This window comes from Tursiops truncatus, chromosome 11 (genome assembly GCF_011762595.2).
Source record: "Tursiops truncatus isolate mTurTru1 chromosome 11, mTurTru1.mat.Y, whole genome shotgun sequence".
NCBI classification, from domain to species: Eukaryota; Metazoa; Chordata; class Mammalia; order Artiodactyla; family Delphinidae; genus Tursiops; species Tursiops truncatus.
The window spans coordinates 75,779,552-75,799,711 of record NC_047044.1 but is presented as its reverse complement, the minus strand read 5'-3'; the positions used below and the strand labels follow the sequence as shown (position 1 = coordinate 75,799,711).

At 35.6% G+C, this 20,160-nt stretch overlaps 1 protein-coding gene across 8 annotated transcripts in view; it reads left to right on the top strand.

Annotated features, from left to right (window-relative positions):
- DNM1L (dynamin 1 like) overlaps positions 1-20,160 on the top strand; it is a 61,411-nt gene that overhangs the window by 36,851 nt on the left and 4,400 nt on the right. For all 8 annotated transcript variants that reach the window (XM_019935395.3, XM_019935389.3, XM_019935413.3 and 5 more), the window contains 10 exons: positions 279-365; positions 6,151-6,313; positions 8,715-8,835; positions 10,225-10,356; positions 11,284-11,490; positions 15,004-15,124; positions 15,355-15,510; positions 15,758-15,847; positions 17,227-17,319; positions 20,012-20,068. In XM_019935395.3, the coding sequence (XP_019790954.1) occupies positions 279-365; positions 6,151-6,313; positions 8,715-8,835; positions 10,225-10,356; positions 11,284-11,490; positions 15,004-15,124; positions 15,355-15,510; positions 15,758-15,847; positions 17,227-17,319; positions 20,012-20,068 (1,227 nt within the window). The remainder of the gene's footprint in view (positions 1-278; positions 366-6,150; positions 6,314-8,714; positions 8,836-10,224; positions 10,357-11,283; positions 11,491-15,003; positions 15,125-15,354; positions 15,511-15,757; positions 15,848-17,226; positions 17,320-20,011; positions 20,069-20,160) is intronic.

Genomic DNA, 20,160 nt, shown 5'->3' with positions numbered 1-20,160 from the left:
CTGCTGAGAATCCAGAGAAAAGAATGTGAAATAATATAGGGGAAATAAATTATGTATATTAATAGTATAAGGTTGGATGGGATTATAACCTATGGCTAGCTGCCTTATTTCCTATATGTTTCATCGGGTTTTGATTGTTGAAATGTTTTAGAAATCATGGTTTATTTAATATTTAAAAGCATCTAATGTATAATACTTAAAATGAGGTTTACTTTAGCATTTTTATTCATTGAAGTTTTAATGTGATTTTAATATGATATTTTAAAACTTATTTTTAGGGAGTAAGCCCTGAACCAATTCATCTTAAGATTTTTTCACCCAATGTTGTCAATCTGACACTTGTGGATTTGCCAGGAATGACTAAGGTAAAGAATAGTTGTTACTCATTGTGGGTATGGTCATGTTTGTTTTCACTTGAACAAATGTAGTTTTTCCTTAACCTCATATAGATTAATCAGCTTTTTTTTTGCAACTACCTTGATCTATTAGCAGCATTTGACATAGTTGAGCCCTTCTTTCTCCTTGAAACACTTTCTTTACTCTGCTTCCAGGATACCACACTCTAGAGGATTATTTCTGATCTTACTGGTCACTCCTTCTCAGTCTCTTTTGCTGGTTTCTTGTCTTCCCAGTGTCTAAACAGTGAGTGCCCCAAAGCTAAGTTTTTGGACCTCTTGTCAAAGGGGTACACCTAACCTCTTGATGATTTTATCCAGTCTTATGACTTTAAATATGAGTGTCTGTATGCTGACAACACTCAAATATCTCCAGACTTGTATATTCATCTTGTGTATCCACTGTCTACTTGACATACACACTTCAGATGTCTAATAGGCATTTCAAACTTGATGTGTCTAATACCAAATGCCTGATCTGTCCCTCAACCTGACTTGATCTTTCTACAGTCTCCTCCATCTTAGTAAATGGCAATTCTGTTCTGCCAGTTGCTTAGCCAAAAAGTTTGTAGTCATCCTTGATACTTCTTATCCTACACCCTACTTTCTCTGTCAGCAAATCCTCTAGCTCTCCTTACCTTTAAAATACAGGCATACCTTGGAGATATTGCAGGTTTGGTTCCAGACCACGACAATAAAGTGAATATTGCAATGAAGTGAATATCGCAATAAAGCAAATCACACAAATTTTTTGTTTATCCAGTGCATATAAAAGTTATGTTTACACTATACAGTCAACCCTTGAACAAGGGTTTGAACTGCATGGGTCCACTTATATGTGGATTTTTTTCAATAAATATATTGGAAAATTCTTCTGGAGATTTGTGACAATTTGAAAAAACTTGCAGACAACTGCATAGCCTAGAAATACTGAAAAAATTAATAAAAATTAACTTACAAATCTATTATAAAAAGTTAAAATTTATCAAAACCTATGCACATACAGACTGTACATGGTGCCGTTTGAAGCAGAAAGAAATGTAAACAAATGTAAAGATGCAGTATTTAATCATAACTGCGTAAGATGAACTGTAGTACATACTGTACTACTGTAATAATTTCATAGCCACCTTCTGTTGCTGTTGTGCTGAGCTCAAGTATTGTGAATAGCCTGTTAAAATGCCGTGTGATGCTAATCATCTCTGCTTGAGCAGTTCATCTCTCCAGTAAATCATGGTAAAAGGTGATCTCTGTGGTTCTTGCATATTTTTCATCATGTTTAGTGTAATACCGTAAACCTGAATTAACACCATGAGACCCATATGAAGTGCCACTAGTGATGCTGGAAGTGCTCCCAAGAAGCAGTGAAAAGTCATGATGTTACAAGAAAAAGTTGAATTGCTTGATATGCACTGTAGATTGAGGTCTGCAGTTGCCCACCATTTCAAGATAAATGAATCCAACTTAAGAACCATTGTAAAAAAAAAGAAAAGGAAATTCATGAAGGCAGTGCTGCAGCTATGCCAGAAGGCATGAAAACCTTGCACTTTATGTGCAATGCCTTTATATCTTGTATTGAAATTTCAACTTTTATGTGTGTGCTGGATTGCTGTAGGAAAGGCATACCTATAGACTATAACGTTATTTGAGAAAAAGCAAAGTCAACATATGACAACTTAAAGCAAAAGGAAGGTGAAGGATCTAAAGCTGTATAATTTATTGCCAACAAAGGATAGTTTGATAATTTCAGAAAGAGGTTTGGCTTAAAAAATATCAAGGTAACAGGAGGCAGCAGACAAGTTCTCAGATGCTATTAAGAAAATCATTAAGGAGAAAGGATATCTGCCTGAACAGGTTTTTAATGCAGATGAAAGTGCCCTATTCTGGAAAAAAATGCCACAAAGGACATTTATTAGTAAGGAAGAGAAGCAGGCACAAGGATGTAAGGAAGGAAGGGATAGGCCAGCTCTACCGTTTTGTGCAAATGCAGTTGGGTTCATGATCAGGACTTCCCTTATCTATTAAGCTGCTAACCCCCAAGCCTTGAAGGCAAAAGAGTCAGCTGTCAGTCTTTTGGTTGCCCCAAAAGAAGGCCTGGACAAAGAGAACCCTTTTCCTGGACTGGTTCCATCAATGCTTTGTCCCTGAAGCGGGAAGTACCTTTCCAGTAAGGGACTGCCTTTTAAAGTTCTTTTGGTATTAGACAGTGCCCCTGGCCACAGGTGTTGAAGTGGTCTACTTGTCTCCAAACCCAATGTCCCTTATTCACCCTCTAAATCAGGGGGTCATATGGACCTTTAAGGCTTATTACACATGGAACTCTATGGAAATGATTGTCAATACTACGGAGGAGAACCCTGTTAGAGAGAACATCATGAAAGTCTGGGAGGATTACACTATTGAAGATGTTGTTATTGAAAAAGCCATGAAAGGCATTAAGTCTGAAATAATAAATTCCTGCTGGAGAAAGCTGTGTCCAGATGTTGTGTAAGACTTCAGGATTTATGACAGAGCCAATCAAGGAAATCATGAAAGAGACTGTGGACATGTCCAAAAAAAAGTGGGTGGGTGGGTGAAGGGTTTCAAGATATGAATCTTGTAGAAATTCAAGAGCTAAAGTAGACAGTGCATGGGAGGAATTAACAGAAGATGACTTGATGGAAATGAGTACTTCTGAAACAGTGCCAGATGATGAGGAAGAAGATGTAAAAGAAGCAGTGCCCGAAAACAAATTGACATTACACGATCTGTCAAAGAGTTCCAATTATTCAAGACTGATTTTGACTTGGTGGAAGAAGGATTGGCACCATATAGAAACATTTTTAGAGTGAAAAAACAAGAGTCAGACAGAAATCATGATGTATTTCTGTCAAGCTACACTGAGTGTGCCTGCCTCTCCTGCCTTCCCTTCTGCCTCCTCCACTTTTTCTGCCTCTACCACTCCTGACACAGCAAGACCAGATCCGCCTCTTCTTCCATCTATTTCACATGAACAACGATGAGGATGATCCACTTCCACTTATTGAATAGCAAATAATCATCATGCCATAGAGTTCTGTTGTATATGTGTGTGTCTTCTTGTGAAATCTAGTAACTGTATGGCAAGAACTGTATGAGAGGGCTTCCCTGGTGGCGCAGTAGTTAAGAATCCACCTGCCAATGCAGGGGACATGGGTTCGAGCCCTGGTCCGGGAAAATCCCACATGCCGTGGAGCAACTAAGCCCATGCGCCACAACTACTGAGACTGCACTCTAGAGCCTGCGAGCCACAACTACTGAGCCTGCGTGCCACAACTACTGAAGCCTGTGTGCCTAGAGCCCATGCTCCGCAACAAGAGAAGCGACCGCAATGAGAAGCCTGTGCACGGCAACGCAGAGTAGTCCCTGCTCGCCACAACTAGAGAAAGCCCGCGTGAAGCAACAAAGACCCAATGCAGCCCAAAATAAATAAATTAAAAAAAAAAATTAGTTCCTTTAAAAAAAATTAAAAAAGAACTGTGTGAGATGTTTTCGTGTCTTTTGTCATCATTGCCTAAGTACTCATTATGTAGAACACCATGTACAAGACTTGTATTGAAATGGATAGCCTGTCTTTATATAGGTATAAGGTGAATGATATTTAATGTAAAATTAATAATGTGTTTTCTTACTGTTTTATAACTTTGCTTTCAAAGAATTATATTACCATGCAGTATGCCTTTCTTTTGTAATTGGAGAAACTGTGTATCAGCCTGTCATCACAGATAAGTGGTTTCCATACTGTATTATGAATATGACTTTAACACTGTATGCTATAAAAATTTTATAACGATTCACTCGTTAGTGTATAGGCTAGGCTACTGTGAAGCAATCATATCGATTACACTAGGCTACCATAAAGCAATCGTATTGCTGCTTCTTTGTTATCAATGTGTGAATTGTTATATATGTAAATAAATATGAATTTCTTTTTTACATTATCTTTTCATTTTTGATATCTAGTGTCAGTAATAACATCTACAGTGTTTTGTTATCATATAAGACTATTGATGTTGGTACTGACAGAAGATTTATCTTGTAAACGGATGACATAAAATATCGATAAATACAGTATTGTAAATGTATTTTCTCTTCCTTACGATTTTCTTATTAACATTTTCTTTAGCTTACTTATTGTAAGAATACAGTATATAATACATATAACATATAAAATATGTGTTAATTGCCTGTTGTTGGTAAGGCTTCCACTCAACAGGAGGCTATTTGTAGTTAAATTTTGGGGAAGTCAAAAGCATATTTTCGACTACCTGAGGGGGTCAGTGCCCCAACACTGTTTTTCAAGGGTCAACTGTACTTTGGTCTGTTAGGCGTGTAATAGCACTATGTAAAAAAGCGATGTACATACCTTAATTAAAAATACTTTATTGCTGAAAAATGCTAACATTATCTGAATGTTCAGTGAGTCGTATGTCATCTTTCTGCTGGTGGAGGGTTTGAAATATTTCAAGAATTATTAAAATGTGATATAGAGACACAGAGCGAGCAAATGCTCTTGGAAAAATTAGTGCCAATAGACTTCCTTCTCACAGGGTTGGCACGAACCTTCAATTTGTAAAAAATGCAATATCTGCAAAGTGCAATAAAACAAGGTGTGCCTGTATATCTGGAACTCTGTCACGTCTTACAAATGCATAGCTACCATCCTGAGCTAGCCACTATCATCTCAGCTGGATTACCACCATAGTCTCCTAAGAGGTCTTCCTCATAATTTATTAACTAAGCAGCCAGAGTGATATTATTAAAGTGAAAATTAGATTGTGTCATTCCTTGGCTCAGAATCTTTGTAGTGGCTTCCCACTTCACTCAGAGTAAAAGCTTAAGTTCTTAAAGAGATCTAAAGTATCTACTTGATCTGTCTCTATTACTCTTCTAGCTCCTTCTGCTCCAGCCTTCTGCTATTTTGTTCACTTTACTGGAATGTTCTTCCCCCAGGTATCTTCTTGTACCTCTCCCTTATCTCTTTCAGTTTGTGGTCATTCTCTCAAATGTCATTATCTGGGTGAGGTCTCCCCTAATTACTCAATTTAAAAGCATAATCCCGTTTAAAATAATGATTTAAAAGTATAAGCTTTTTTTTCTTTAATATTTATTTATTTGGCTGCATCGGGTCTTAGTTGTGGCATGCAGGATCTGCTAGTTGCGGCCTGTGGGATCTAGTTCCCTGACCAGGGATCAAATCTGGGTCTCCTGCATTGGAAGCGCAGAGTCTTAGCCACTGGACCACCAGGGAAGTCCCTAAAAGTATAAGCTATAACTAAGTATTCCTTAGCCTCCTGTTCGCCTTTATTTTTTCCATAGCCCTACCACCACCTAGATACTATGTATATATGAGTTTATTATCTGCTTCTCATCACTAAAGCTCAGTGAAGGCAGGAATTTTGGTCTTTCTCTTATTCACTACTGTGATATAATCTGGTGTGCAGAACAGTGCCTGAAATAAAGGTTGCCAATAAATACTTGCTAATTGAGTGAATGAATGAATTTGTCTCTAGGCAATTAATATTGACCAATCCTTAACATGGTAGACTTTTGATATTTGCAAGATTACATTTTGAGACTTTTACATATTACCAAATTCATATATACTGTAGTATATAATTTCATTTTAATTATCTGTAAATGGAGTAATACCTATATTCTTTGGATTAAATGGAGGAAAAAAAAAAGCAGAGTTGATTTTTATTACTAGTTCCTTGATCATCTCTTTTTGGTCCAGGTGCCTGTAGGTGATCAACCTAAGGATATTGAACTTCAAATCAGAGAGCTCATTCTTCGGTTCATCAGTAATCCAAATTCCATTATCCTCGCTGTCACTGCTGCTAATACGGATATGGCAACATCAGAGGCACTTAAAATTTCAAGGGAGGTAGATCCAGATGGTAAGGACAGATGTTAATTTTTAATGAGATACTTGGTTAACATGGTAAATCTACCCTCGAGAGGAGTTTTTATTTTTAAAAAGAATATCTCTAGCTATTTTAAAAATAATGCTTTTCTATTTTACTTATATTATCAACTAGAAATTTTGGTGGAAATGGATAAATTGCTGTACAGGCTAGGCAAAAATACTTCACATGATGTCCATATTTGTAATGATTACCTAATGATTTTAAAATAAGAAGATGGCTTCGCAAAAAGTTTGTTTTGTATAAATAAAATGATTTAGGTTTTTGAATGGCTGATTTCTAAGAATAACTGTCATGGTAGATAATCATTGTAGACTATTATAGTATAGTAGGTAATTATGGTATCTACATTCTGCAGAGGTTCAAGGCAGAGGGGATTCTTCGAAATATAGTTCATGCTGTGAGTCAGTATATGATACCTGACTAATGCTGCAGTGTGCATCTTATATAAGATGCCAGACTGTAAGTTATTATTGCTGCTAATAAATGTATGCTTTGCTGTATACAGGAGCCATTTTTTTTTCATCTGAGTATTGAGGGTCTGTGGGCAGTGTCATGTTTCTTATTTCCTACTTTGAATAAAAATTTAAAATAAAAATTTGGTAGGAAATGTTAATGCTAAGACTGCTAATTAAAATTCCTATAAACGGCGTCATTTCTTAAAATTTTTTATTTCAAGTTTTTAAGAAACTTTTATTATATGAGTAATTAATGTTCATTTTAGATTAAAAGATAAACTATATCAAAATGTTTATCTAAATTTTACTTTTATTATATAAAGTAAACTGTTAGGCATTTTATATACATTAATTCTATTTTAAACTGACCCTTGAGCCATAAATATAATCGTACTTTTGATCTAGTGATCTTAATCTAGTAATATAGTATAAGGCAATAATCCAATCCAGTATTATTTATAAAAAATAAGAATCAATATATGGCCCACAGTAGGAATGATAAGATAATAATAGAATATGGAATCATTAAAAAGGATGATTTTATAGATTTGGACCAAAATACAAAAATGCTTCTAATTGAAAAATGCCATATGTAAAATTGGAAATTATGCAGAGCAGCTGGAACTCTCATACATTGCTGGTGGGAATGGTATAGCCACTTTGGGAAAAAGTTTCTCAGTTTCTTAAACAGTTAAATCTGTAATTCCACTCCTAGGTTATTTACCGATGTTAAATGAAAACCTATGTTCATATAAAGAACCTGTATGCAAATATCTATAGTAGCTTTATTCTTAATCTCCTAAAACTGAGAACAACACAGATGTTTCTCAAATGGGGAATGAATAACTAGACTATAGTGTGTCCATACTGTGGAATACTACTCAGCAATAAAAAGGAATGAACTATTGATACGTTCAACAAAATAGATGACTCTCACAAGCATTATGCCAAGTGAAAGAAGCCAGACTCAAAAGGCTATATATATGATTCCATTTATATAGCATTCTGGAAGAGACAAAACTAGGAATGGGATAGTACAAGGAAATTTTGGTGGGGGTTGGAGGGCAATGGAACTGTTTTGTTTTGAGGTAGTGGTGACATTGCATTTGTCAAAACTCATAGAACTGAAAAAAAGCCATTAACCAAGAGATGTTTAAACTCTCATCCCTGGATCCTGTCCACGCTGCCATGGTGAATAAATGCTGGCATTTTAGTGGCAATGAGAGGAGCCAGCGATTCATTGAGCACTGTATCCGGGCCTTCCCCACCTTCTGCCTGCTGGGGCCAGAGGGTTCCCCTGTGTCCTGGACTAGACAGGAGAAGTGCAGTTGGGGGTCACCCTGCCTGAGTACCGGGGCCAGGGTCTCGTCTCCCATATGTTGTTTGTCCACACCCAGGCTCTGGACAAACTTGGCTTCCCTGTATATAACCATACAGAGCCAACAAAGTCATACAGAAAATTAGTCACAGTCTGCATCATATCCCATGCCCTGTGATTGGAACCAGTGGAACTGTGTACCTCTGTGAAGCAGCCCTGAACCCAAGACAGTGTTGGGTGGGCTGGTTATGTGGCAAGAGATGCCGAGGGGTGGGCAGAAAGAAAGAATAAATTGTAATGAAGAAAAAAAAAAAAAATTCACTCACTAGGCATGAGTGAATTTTAAACAAATTTTTTAAATGCTAATAAAAAAGTTAGCCTGAAGAGCTAATAAAAAATTATATGTGAAAAATTTTTTAAATTAAACATGATGATTAAAAGTAGTTTTTAAAAAGTATTTGTAAGCAAAGGTTAGAAAAACATTACCAAAATGATGTCAACGGTAATGTTAGGTGGGATTATAGATTAGGATTTTCCTTTATTAATACTTAATAGCTTAATTTAATGGGTCATTTCTTTTCTTTTTTGCATTTACCAGGTCGCAGAACCCTAGCTGTAATCACTAAACTTGATCTCATGGATGCGGGTACTGATGCCATGGATGTACTGATGGGAAGGGTTATACCAGTCAAACTGGGAATAATTGGAATAGTTAACAGGTTAGCAATCAAGAATGGGATAAGAATTGCAGCATTCTCATTTCAAAGCAAATCTGAATTTTTTGAATCAGTCTGAAATGTGATAGTGTCCCTACTTTTTCCCCTTTTACTATAATCTTGGTATTGTTAAAGAATTCATTGCTGTAAAGGAATAGATTCACTAAAGCCTCCTGTAGATATTTTTAAATAGAAAGTGTTTCTAAAGTAAGCAGTGCCACAAAATGGAAGAAAATTTAATGGCTAGGCTTAAAAAGTCCCTGTCTATTACATTATGTATGAGGAGGGCACTGGATAAAAAAACGTATTATTTAGTTTACACCAGTCAAGTGTTCTTAGGGTGGTAGTATTTTAATAGATCGATTTAACCCCTAGCATTAGTGATTCTACATAACTGCCAGGAAGTGACTTGGAGAAATTTTATTAAACATATCCTAATTATAAGTAGGTGAAATAAAAAATTGTGGAAAGGAAACTAACTACAGTTGAGTGTCTACTTAAGTTTTAGATGCTCTACTGTGAAAAATGTTTAAGGGTATCTCTTTGAACCCTTACAACGTCCCTGTGAGATATGTATATTGGTCTGTTTTATAATCAGAAAACTTGTTATACATTTACCAAAGTCACATGGCTGGTGAAAGCAGAGCCAGATTCAAATGGAGATCTTAGTCCAAAGCCTTTATAAAATAGGAAGCACTGAAATTGTCATGAGATCTGGGTTCTACTCCTAGTTCATCTACAAACTAGATATAATGTGGGTTTAAATGGCTCCTAACATCTTTGGTCTCAGACCTTTTAAAATGAAAATGTTACTAAGTGATGTCTTTACAGTTGTCTGCTTCTAATCACATGTCCTTCTCCCTCACCCCTACTCTTTTTTTTAAAAATTCCTATTATCTCTTTTCATGCAAGCAGGTGGTATAAAACTATTTGTTGTATTTGTAGATGGCTACTCAATTTAGTTGCCTGTCCATGGATAAAATATACAGTTGATTAAGACACACATATATTTTCACCTGTTTATCCCTGTTACTTAAGAGTACTGCTTTTGACTGTAGTTAATGGTAATGGTAATAATGTAATGGTAATAATGAGGCCTAAATTATTCAGGCATTGCTTACTTAAAAGTCACACAGTTTGAATCTTGGCTGAACTACTTAATATGTGACTTTGGGTAAGTTAGTTAATCTCCCTGGGCCTTAGTTACTTTGCTATAAAATGGGATAATACCTATTGCATAGACTGATTGTGAGAATTAACAATTCATGTCAGGCATTATAGACAGTGCCTCGTGCCATCATCATTATCATCATTATCATCATCCTCATTATCCAGAGTACTTAGTACCACAGTTGACTTTAGTTGAACAGTTTTGTTATTTTTCAACCTTAGGAGCCAGCTAGATATTAATAATAAGAAGAGTGTAACTGATTCAATCCGTGATGAATATGCTTTCCTTCAAAAGAAATACCCATCTCTGGCCAATAGAAACGGAACAAAGTATCTTGCCAGGACTTTAAACAGGTAACATTTTTTACCTTTTGGAAAATGAGATGTTTCTGGGTTGCCAATAGGTGTCTGAGACCTTTGATTATCAGTTCCTTACATTTTTATAGTGTCCTTGTCTGTAAAATTTCACTTTTTGTTTCTTGTATAGTAGGTTCTTATAATGTAGATATTTATTTTTATTGAGGTGGTTGGCATTAAATCATCGTGTAGTCTAGGAATACTCAAGTGAATTTTAAAATACCTTAATCATGAAATTCTTGACAGTCATTTTACTTTTGATGATAGAACTAGATGGCAGATGACTTCATTTCCATTTTGTATTTCAGGAACTGAATTAAGATTTATAATTTTCACATAACCTATTCTTAATTTAGGATGTCTTCTGTTCCTATTCATAAAAAGAATGTAAACTATACACCTTGAATTCTGAGTATGCACTGATGGTAGAGGGATTAGAAGGCCTTTCTAAATAATTTATAAATGACTGAAGTAAAAGCTATTTTCTTTTACTTTTGGCTTATTCCCTAAATAAATTAAAGGCTGATGGATATGTATCTTAACAAGATTGATTTTCACTATGCTGAGTATCCATTGTAAAAGATAAGTCGGAAACCAAAATAATGTAGGTGGAATTGGATTGAGTAGCTTACATTCTTTGAGGTAACTGCAATAATATAAAAATTTTTTTTAAATTTATATTTGATTCTCTAGCAGTTGCTACAATTTGATGGGTTGAAGGCACATTTAAAAAGCATTTACTAAGATGGTTTCCTTCATGTCATTTTTTTCAGGCTACATATTTACCTTCTAGTCTAAGATTGCATTATTTCCTACCAGGGCAAATTGACAGGTTTCCCTATTATTTGCATTTTAAAATTTGACCTGCCTGGGTCTTCAAAATACACAATTACTTTAAAATTCTTCCTTTCTCACCTTTGTTAGGCTACTGATGCATCACATCAGAGATTGCTTGCCAGAGTTGAAAACAAGAATAAATGTTCTAGCTGCTCAATATCAGTCTCTTCTAAATAGCTATGGTGAACCTGTGGATGATAAAAGTGCTACTTTACTCCAGCTTATTACCAAATTTGCCACAGAATATTGTAATACTATTGAAGGAACTGCGAAATATATTGAAACTTCAGAGCTGTAAGTAAGAAATTTCTCTATGGATTTGGTTACCTGGATTGATAGGTTAGATAAAGATAAAAGATAAAGATCTTTAGTTACAGTGACTTAACTCTGAGATTATCTGATTGTAATTTATTATCTGTAAAACAGGAATATCATTTTGTAGAAATGATAATGTCTCATATGTATGTAAAATGCTTTATAAATTATGTAAAGCACGGTAAAAGTTTCAGGGCTTTCTTTAAAACAAGACTTTAATTGATAAGCATTTATAAAATTTTCATAATTAAAATATGTTTGTTGTTTCTTTAATACACACAATATAATTGTTCATGAAAAAATACAAAAATGCATATAAGTAAGAAGAGTAAAACATAAGGACAAAATTGCTTTTAATTACATCATTAAGAAATAATCCCTGTTACTTTGGCATTAATCTAGACATTTTTCTATGCTTCTATAAAACATATAACTGCCTGTAATACACATCTTTAGAAATCAGATGCTATGGAATCATTTCTTTAAATCAACATGTCACAAACAACTAGTAGTAATTGTATATTTGTACTCTCAGTCTTAAGATTTACATAGTATTTTACTTTTTAGACATACACTCTTATTTGTTCAACCAGTCCCCTACTATTGATAGTTTGCTTTCAGTTATACACAAATATAAACAATGTTGTGATGGACTATCTTTGGGCCATGTATCCAAGTAAACCCTTAGGTTAAATTTCTAGAAGTGGAATTACTAGATGAAAGGGTATATGACATCCTCAAAGTCTCTTATTATTGCTATACTATTAGTAGATTGTATTTTTTAAAATAAATTTATTGATTTTATTTGTTTATTTTTGGCTATGTTGGGTCTTCATTGCTGCGTGCAGGCTTTCTCTAGTTATGGCGAGCGGGGGCTTCTCTTCATTGCAGTGTGTGGGCTTCTCATTGCCGTGGCTTCTCTTGTTGCAGAGTACGGGCTCTAGGTGCGTGGGCTTCAGTAGTTGTGGCTCACGAGCTCTAAAGTGCAGGCTCAGTAGTTGTGGTGCATGGGCTTAGTTGCTCCGCAGCATGTGGGATCTTCCCGGACCGGGGCTTGAACCCGTGTCCCCTGCATTGGCAGGCAGATTCTTAACGACTGCACTACGCGGGGAAGCCCGATTGTATTTTTTTTGTTGTTTTGTTTTGTTTTTGTGTTTTTTTGCGGTACGCGGGCCTCTCTCTGTTGTGGCCTCTCCCGTTGCGGAGCACAGGCTTCGGACGTGCAGGCCCAGCGGCCATGGCTCATGGGCCTAGCCGCTCCGCGGCATGTGGGATCTTCCCAGACCGGAGCACGAACCCGTGTCCCCTGCATCGGCAGGCGGACTCTCAACCACTGCACCACCAGGGAAGCCCCGATTGTATTGTTTTACTACTAGCAATATAAAAGAATATCCATTTCTCTAAACTCTCACCTTTAAAAAAATCTTTTAATTTTGAAAAATAATTATAGACTTATAGGAAGTTGCAACTAAATGTACAGGGAGGTCCCATTCACCTTTCACCCCATCTCCCCCAGCGTTGACATCTTGCATATCTGTAGTACAATAAAAAGCAAGAAAATGGACATTGGTGCAATCCACACAGCTTATTGGTGCAATCCACACAGCTTATACACATACTTCATGTCTGTGTGTTTGTATGTATGTATATAAAGTTCTATGTACTTTCGTGTGACCCAGGTAGCCTTCTGTGTGAGTTAATACTGTAGAATATTTAACAAACTAATTACTGAATGGTTTTAAATGTATGCATATTAAGGGAAGTAAAGATTACTAAGATAAACCTTTAAAGAGTTCAGTGGGTAAGGTAGGTCAGGGTAACACAAGGGTTGATTAGGTGGCAAAAGGAGTATAATTTTTAATTAAATACTTCTTATTAAATATAATACATAACCAGAAAAGTGCATATAACATATGGACAGTTTTATAAGTAGTTAATTAAGCAATATCTTTGTAATTACCTAATCAAACCTTATTAGAACATTGAAGAGAGACCACTTTCATTTCTTTCAAGGATTGGGAGAGCTCCATAGTTAGGAATGCATTTGGGTTGGGTTCTGAATAGAATATGGGAAGGCAGTAAGTAGAAAGGTATTTTAGGCTTTGGAACAAAAAAGATTAACGCAGGGCGAATTTGGAGAATGGCATATACAATGATGGGATGTAACAGGAGGTAAGGCAGGAAAGGTGTCTAAGAACAAGACTGTGGAAAGTCTAGTATCTTCAGAATTTGAAGAACTTCCTACTATAAAAAAATAAAACACTTTTGGTCACAGGAGTAACCCATTTTAGAAAGATATTCTGGTCATTATGGAAACTATTTGGAGAAGGGAAAAGTTGGAGGCAGAGAGACCAGTTATTGGTAATTTTAACTATTTTAAAGTATAATACGTAGCACTAAGTATATTCACAGTATTGTACAACCATCAAATAGTATCTATTTACAAAATTTTTTATTATCCCAACAGAAACTTTGTATCCAAATAAGCAATATCTCTGTGTTCCCCTCTTCCCCCAGCCCATGGTAACCTCTGACTTACTTTCTGTCTATGAATTTCCTTGTCCTAGATATTTCATATAAGGAGAATCATATAATATTTGTCCGTTTGTGTCTGGCTTATTTCACTTAGCATAATGTTAGGCTGGTATCTTCTGCCTAGATCACTGTAAGAAAGTAGTGAATAGTGATGGTGAAAACAGAGAAGATGGGATGATTTGGGGAGATATAAATGTATTTGTAAATTTTCAACTAGACTTGAATGAAAAAAAATAAAAGATAATAACCAGGGTTTCTAGTCATTAAGATAGGAAACACAAGGTGTCCAGTATGTAGGCCCAGAGATTTAATTTGTTTAAAGCAGGGATAGGCAAACTATATATAGCCCATTGACTAAGAATGACTTTTGCACTTTTAAGTGGTTGAAAAAAATTCAAAGAAGAATATTTTGTAATGCAAAAATTATATAAAATTCAAATTTTAGTGGGCATAAGTTTTATTGGAACATAGCTGTGCTTATTTGTTTACATACTGTCTGTAGTTGCTTTTGTGCTCAATGGCAGAATTGGCGAGTTGTGACAGAGTTGTGAAAAGTCTAAAGTATTTATTATCTGGCCTTTTACAGAAAAAGTTTGCTGATCTCCAGATTGTGAATAAATAGAAATAAGACATTGTTTCTTATCTTTAAGGAGCTCATAGTCTAGTTGAAGAAAACTAGGGCAGAGAAAAATGTTTAGTAGTTCTTAGATAACTGATGTTTTCTGAAAGAACAGTTACTCAGTGTGCATGTGCATATGTGAATGCCTTTTGTGAAATGACTCCTTTCCCCATTAAAAAAATTAGAGAAACTGGTTCATAATGGATTTGAGAACACATGGAAATGGTCTAAGTGTGATTGTTCATCTGAGACAGTCTTAAAGCTTACAGTGAGACTTCTAACTTGTAGCTTCCTCCCTTTTAGTAATACTAGAAGTCATATACTTCATTGCCTTTCAGATGCGGTGGTGCTAGAATATGTTATATTTTCCATGAGACTTTTGGGCGAACCTTAGAATCTGTTGACCCACTAGGTGGCCTTAACACTATTGACATTTTGACTGCCATTAGAAATGCAACTGTGAGTATGCTTAACTTTTAGAATTTTTTGAAATGAGGTTAAAGATTATTTTTTAATCCATATAACTCTTATTTTTTTAATGAATTGTACACTTTGTTATTTTGCTCTCATTCTTGAAATTACGAAGTGCTTTTTTATGAAAAATACCAAAAACGTGATTTATTTTAAACTTAAGGAAGAACCAAAATTATATGTGGCTATAATAAGAGCTCATAGTTTTATTTTTTTAGGGTCCTCGTCCTGCTTTGTTTGTGCCTGAAGTTTCATTTGAGTTGCTGGTCAAACGGCAAATCAAACGTCTGGAAGAGCCCAGCCTCCGTTGTGTGGAACTGGTTCATGAAGAAATGCAAAGGATCATTCAGCACTGTAGCAATTACAGTACACAGGTAATTGAGAAATGTAACAGGTTTCAGATTAAGTAGTAAAAGACATGAGGTGGTGGTTTCAAGGGGAAGGAGGAAATATAGAAGATGGGCTAAAAGTTAAAATGTAGTTCCCTTATCTAAAAGTGATTTGAAATAGTATAGTTAAATGTAGCTTCCAAATCTGATTCAGTCCAAATCTGATTCAGTACTTCAGAGATTATTTAATTTTCCTTTAAACAAAACAGACTGTTTCTTCCACCACATGTAGGAGTTGTTGCGGTTCCCTAAACTTCATGATGCCATAGTTGAAGTAGTGACTTGTCTTCTTCGTAAACGGTTGCCTGTTACAAATGAAATGGTGAGCTATTATTTCATAAATCATTGTAATCACTGTTAATAAGTTATTTTGTACAGCTTTATGAATTTAGGCATAATGATTCCCAGTGTATTGAAAAGAAAAAGAAGCAAGTTTGTCTTATTTCAAAGGAAACTTCAGTAATTCTGGTATAAAATGCATTTTTCTCCATATTTTAATCATTGTTAGCCTGCAGCCACAGATTTTCCTGAAAATGGAGTTATTGTTGAGGATTGTGAGTAGTTTTGCTTTATTATATAGCAGCACTGATTTAATGGAAAGTTAGTTTTATCTTTAGCCTCAGTAAACTGAGCCTTCATATAGCAAGCTCTTTTTTTTTTAACTCTGATGTACATCAGGGTAATTTGGCCATTTGTACAGTTTCCTTGTTTGATGACCTAATACCATAATATCATGGTTGCTATCCTTAAAAATAAAAATCCTGAAATTGGCAGAAATATGGAATAAGCATTTGAAATTGTCCGTATGCCTCTAATTGTTGGCTGGTTTCTTTTTTTCCTTTCTGGTCTCTAAAAGTGCATTTGGGTCTTTGGCTCCGGATGGTGAGCCCCAATGGACATTTACTTAAAGAGTACAAAACCATCCTTGGAAGTATAGAATGTAAGTGCTGCTGCTTAGTTGTTTCCCTAGCAAGCATAACCACCAGATTGAAATGAGTAAGAACATGGTTAGCCTGATCTCAGACTCTACCTACTGATATCAGAATCATTGGAATTTCATTTAAATAAATAATTTTCACTTGATCTTTTAGTGCTGTTCTGATACCTAAGATTTGTAAGGACAGTGCAAATGAAGGAGTTAGTTTAATCTCTCTACAACGCTAGAGAAATTAATTTCAACTTTCCTTTTTGATTATTGTCCCAATTGTCCCAATTGAACCACATATATTTAAACTAGGTGCTTCATAATTAAGGCTAATCAATCATTATCTCAGGTCGTTAAATGTATCCTTTACCCAAATACAGTTAAAATCTTTAACTTACATCTGATTATGAAATGTTTTCTTATTGTTGAACCTGAACTTTTGACATGGAATAGTGGATGATCTAAGGTTTTAATAGCCAAGTTGCTTGGAAGTTAGATATGCATCAGGTAGATAACTTTTTTTTCCCTAACAAATACTTCTAACTACTTCAGTGTCAGAAATGCAATCTTAGATGCTAAAATATAGATAATTCAAAAGATAGAGCAAATTGTTATTTGGTATAAACTCTGTCAGTTGGAGTATAATTATCAAGTATTTATTTAGGCATCAGTTTCCTGTACTGTCTTTTAGAATTATGTTTAATAAGTTTATATGTTTCCTTAAGTAAAATTAGGTTGGCATATTTTGTATATAGCCTAATTTTATTTTTTTCTAGGTCCATAACTTAGTGGCAATTGAATTGGCTTATATCAACACAAAACATCCAGACTTTGCTGATGCTTGTGGGTTAATGAACAATAATATAGAGGTAAATACAATTCGAATTTGTCTTTTTTTTGAGAGAAAATCTGTTTTAGCTCAGTTATATCAAATTTACTGGGCAAGGAATAACTAACTATAAGACATATATGCACCATATTATTGTCTGTTATATGCTAAGAAGTATGCTGAGGGCATTACATTGTTTTCTTAAATTTAATTCTCAAAACCACCTGGAGGCATTGTTCTCATTTTCTGCTTGTGAAACTGTAACTCGGAAATGATCTGGGACTCATTGTTTTAGTGTTGAAGGACTGCCTGGCTCCATTTCAGTAACTATTGTTGCAGTTTATTAGACTGAAGTATGTAAAACAAAGTGGATGTTTTTTTTGTTGTTGCTGTTGTTTTTCTGCGGTACGTGGGCCTCTCACCGCTGTGGCTACTCCCGTTGCGGAGCACAGGCTCCGGACGCGCAGGCTCAGCGGCCATGGCTCACGGGCCCAGCCGCTCCGCGGCATGTGGGATCTTCCCGGACCGGGGCATGAACCCGTGTCCCCTGCATCGGCAGGCGGACTCTCAACCACTGCGCCACCAGGGAAGCCCAAAGTGGATGTTTAAAATTGTTTTCATTTGACTCTGAAAGCTGTGAAGGAAACATTCCAAGAATTACCTAAATTATAGTAAATTTGGAAAGACAGTACTGTTTCACCATTACTGTGGTTCCTGCATTTCATGGATCCTTTTTTTTTTTTTCATTTGAGGCTAACGTTGTAGGTTGCATAATAGCTCAGCTGGAGCGAAGGCTGGTGGATAGAGTGATTTATCTGGATGCAGTTTTTTCTCTGCCACTTTTATCCAAAACAGTAAAATTTTCTGCAATTCCATAGTCCAGTAAGACCTGAGTCCCTTCTGTATCAAATTTCCTCTTATGCATATGGGTGGAGAGAATATTGTAAACGTGGAATTTGGGAACTGGAAGGGACCCTGGGTTTAAACTGGAAGGGACCCTTTGGTTAAACAGATGAGGAACCTGAGATCCACAGATGATAACAGCTGTTACTTTAGTGCTTATTTTGCTGGGCATCTGCTCTGTAACAGGTACAGGGAACTGTTTTTTAGCTACATAGTTGAGGTGACTCCTACTGTCAGAAAAAATTCCAGGGAATTGCCATGGCCCAGGTTCAGTCTCTGGCTGGGGAACTAAGATCTTGCAAGCTGTGTGCCACGGCCAGAAAAAAGAAGAAAGAAAAAATTCCAAAATGCATATAAGTAAGGCACTTTAAAACACTCAGAAAGTGGACTAGATAATAGTTATTATGTTAAAAATTAGCATGCAGACACTATCTTAAGATAGGAGTTAGTTCTTGTAACATTGAAGCCTTCATGGAAAATTTGTGTCTGGAACAGTTTTTCTAATACTGACAAGGTCATTTATGATATGATTTCAGATCAGTATTTTTCGTACAAATGAATGTCTCTGGTTTTAAGACTATGTGTCAAAGAACTTTATGCGGATATTCTCATTTAATCTTTATAGCAACCCTATGAGGGTAATGTTAATAGACTAGGAAACCGGGGGTTAAGAGTTGGTAACCCATACAGTTAACAAAGCAAGTAAGCCAGGTCTTCAGGGCCAGCTAAGGTCATAAATGGTTGGTAACAGACTAGGGTGAGAATTTCTAGTCTCTAGATTCCTTTGTGTCCTTCTTCAAAATGTATATTTAAATGCTAACTTTTTATTCTGAAGATTGTTAAAATCCATATATTTTATTATCTATATTTTTTTATCACTGGATAAATGAAAAGTGGGTAAAATTTCTGTTAAAAAATTTTCTTACCCAGAAACATCATTGTGAAGCTTTGTTAATTTTACACCTTTTTGCAAGTTTGAGTGTTCATGAAATGCTTTCTGCTCAGGAGCATTTTGACTTCATTTAATGTAAATACTTTCCTACTGTATTTGATGCTGCCTGAAGAGCCACTATTGGCTCTTGAGAGAGCCACTATTAATACCTACATCTTTCTATATTTTCATAGTCTTGCACCTATCATGGTGCTTGACATACAGTAGGTGTTCAGTACCTATTAATTTGAATTTACAGTTGCTTTAGCTCAGTATCAGAATTACATTGCTAATATTAGCAGATTAGAAGAGTGGGCAGGTGATCAGTCTGTAAAATTAGCCAGGTTACAGAAAGGACTGTCAGTTTTCAACATTACATTTATTTCCTGGAGATAGTTAAGGATAAAGAAAACAGAACACTCTTATAGATATTTCTTATGGTTTTGTGTGTGAATTTAACACAAATGTGTGCAGGTTAGAATGATTTTTAAAGGTTTTGCTTACTTAATTTTTCTGTGATCTGTGTACTTCAAATTCTATATGGTATGCTGAAGGCTTATGTACACTTTGATATGGGAACAGTTTAAATCAGTGATTCTTAACTTGGTGGGAAAGGCAGAGATGATGTTGGTCCGCTTGAGAACCCCTGGTACAGGAAGCCAATGTTACTGACGTTGTATTATATCCCTCAGGTGTGTTGGGGCAGAAAAAAAGATTGAGAAGCATTGGGTTAAATGATTTGTTTGTTTTAAAATATAATTATGGCATGAGTCCGAACAGTGAGAGGATATACTGTAAGTTATTCACACTTTTCAATTAAGCTGAACATTTTTTTAAAGTAGGCTTACATCTCTGTGTTCTGATAATCATGAATCTTCTGCTTGGTTGTGATTTATAGGAACAAAGGAGAAACAGGCTTGCAAGAGAATTACCTTCAGCTGTATCACGAGACAAGGTAAAAAATGTTTTTAAAGCATATTCCCAATATGCAAAGATGGACTGGTAAGCCTCAGAATATTACTCAGTTCTAGGAGTAATTTTTTCTTC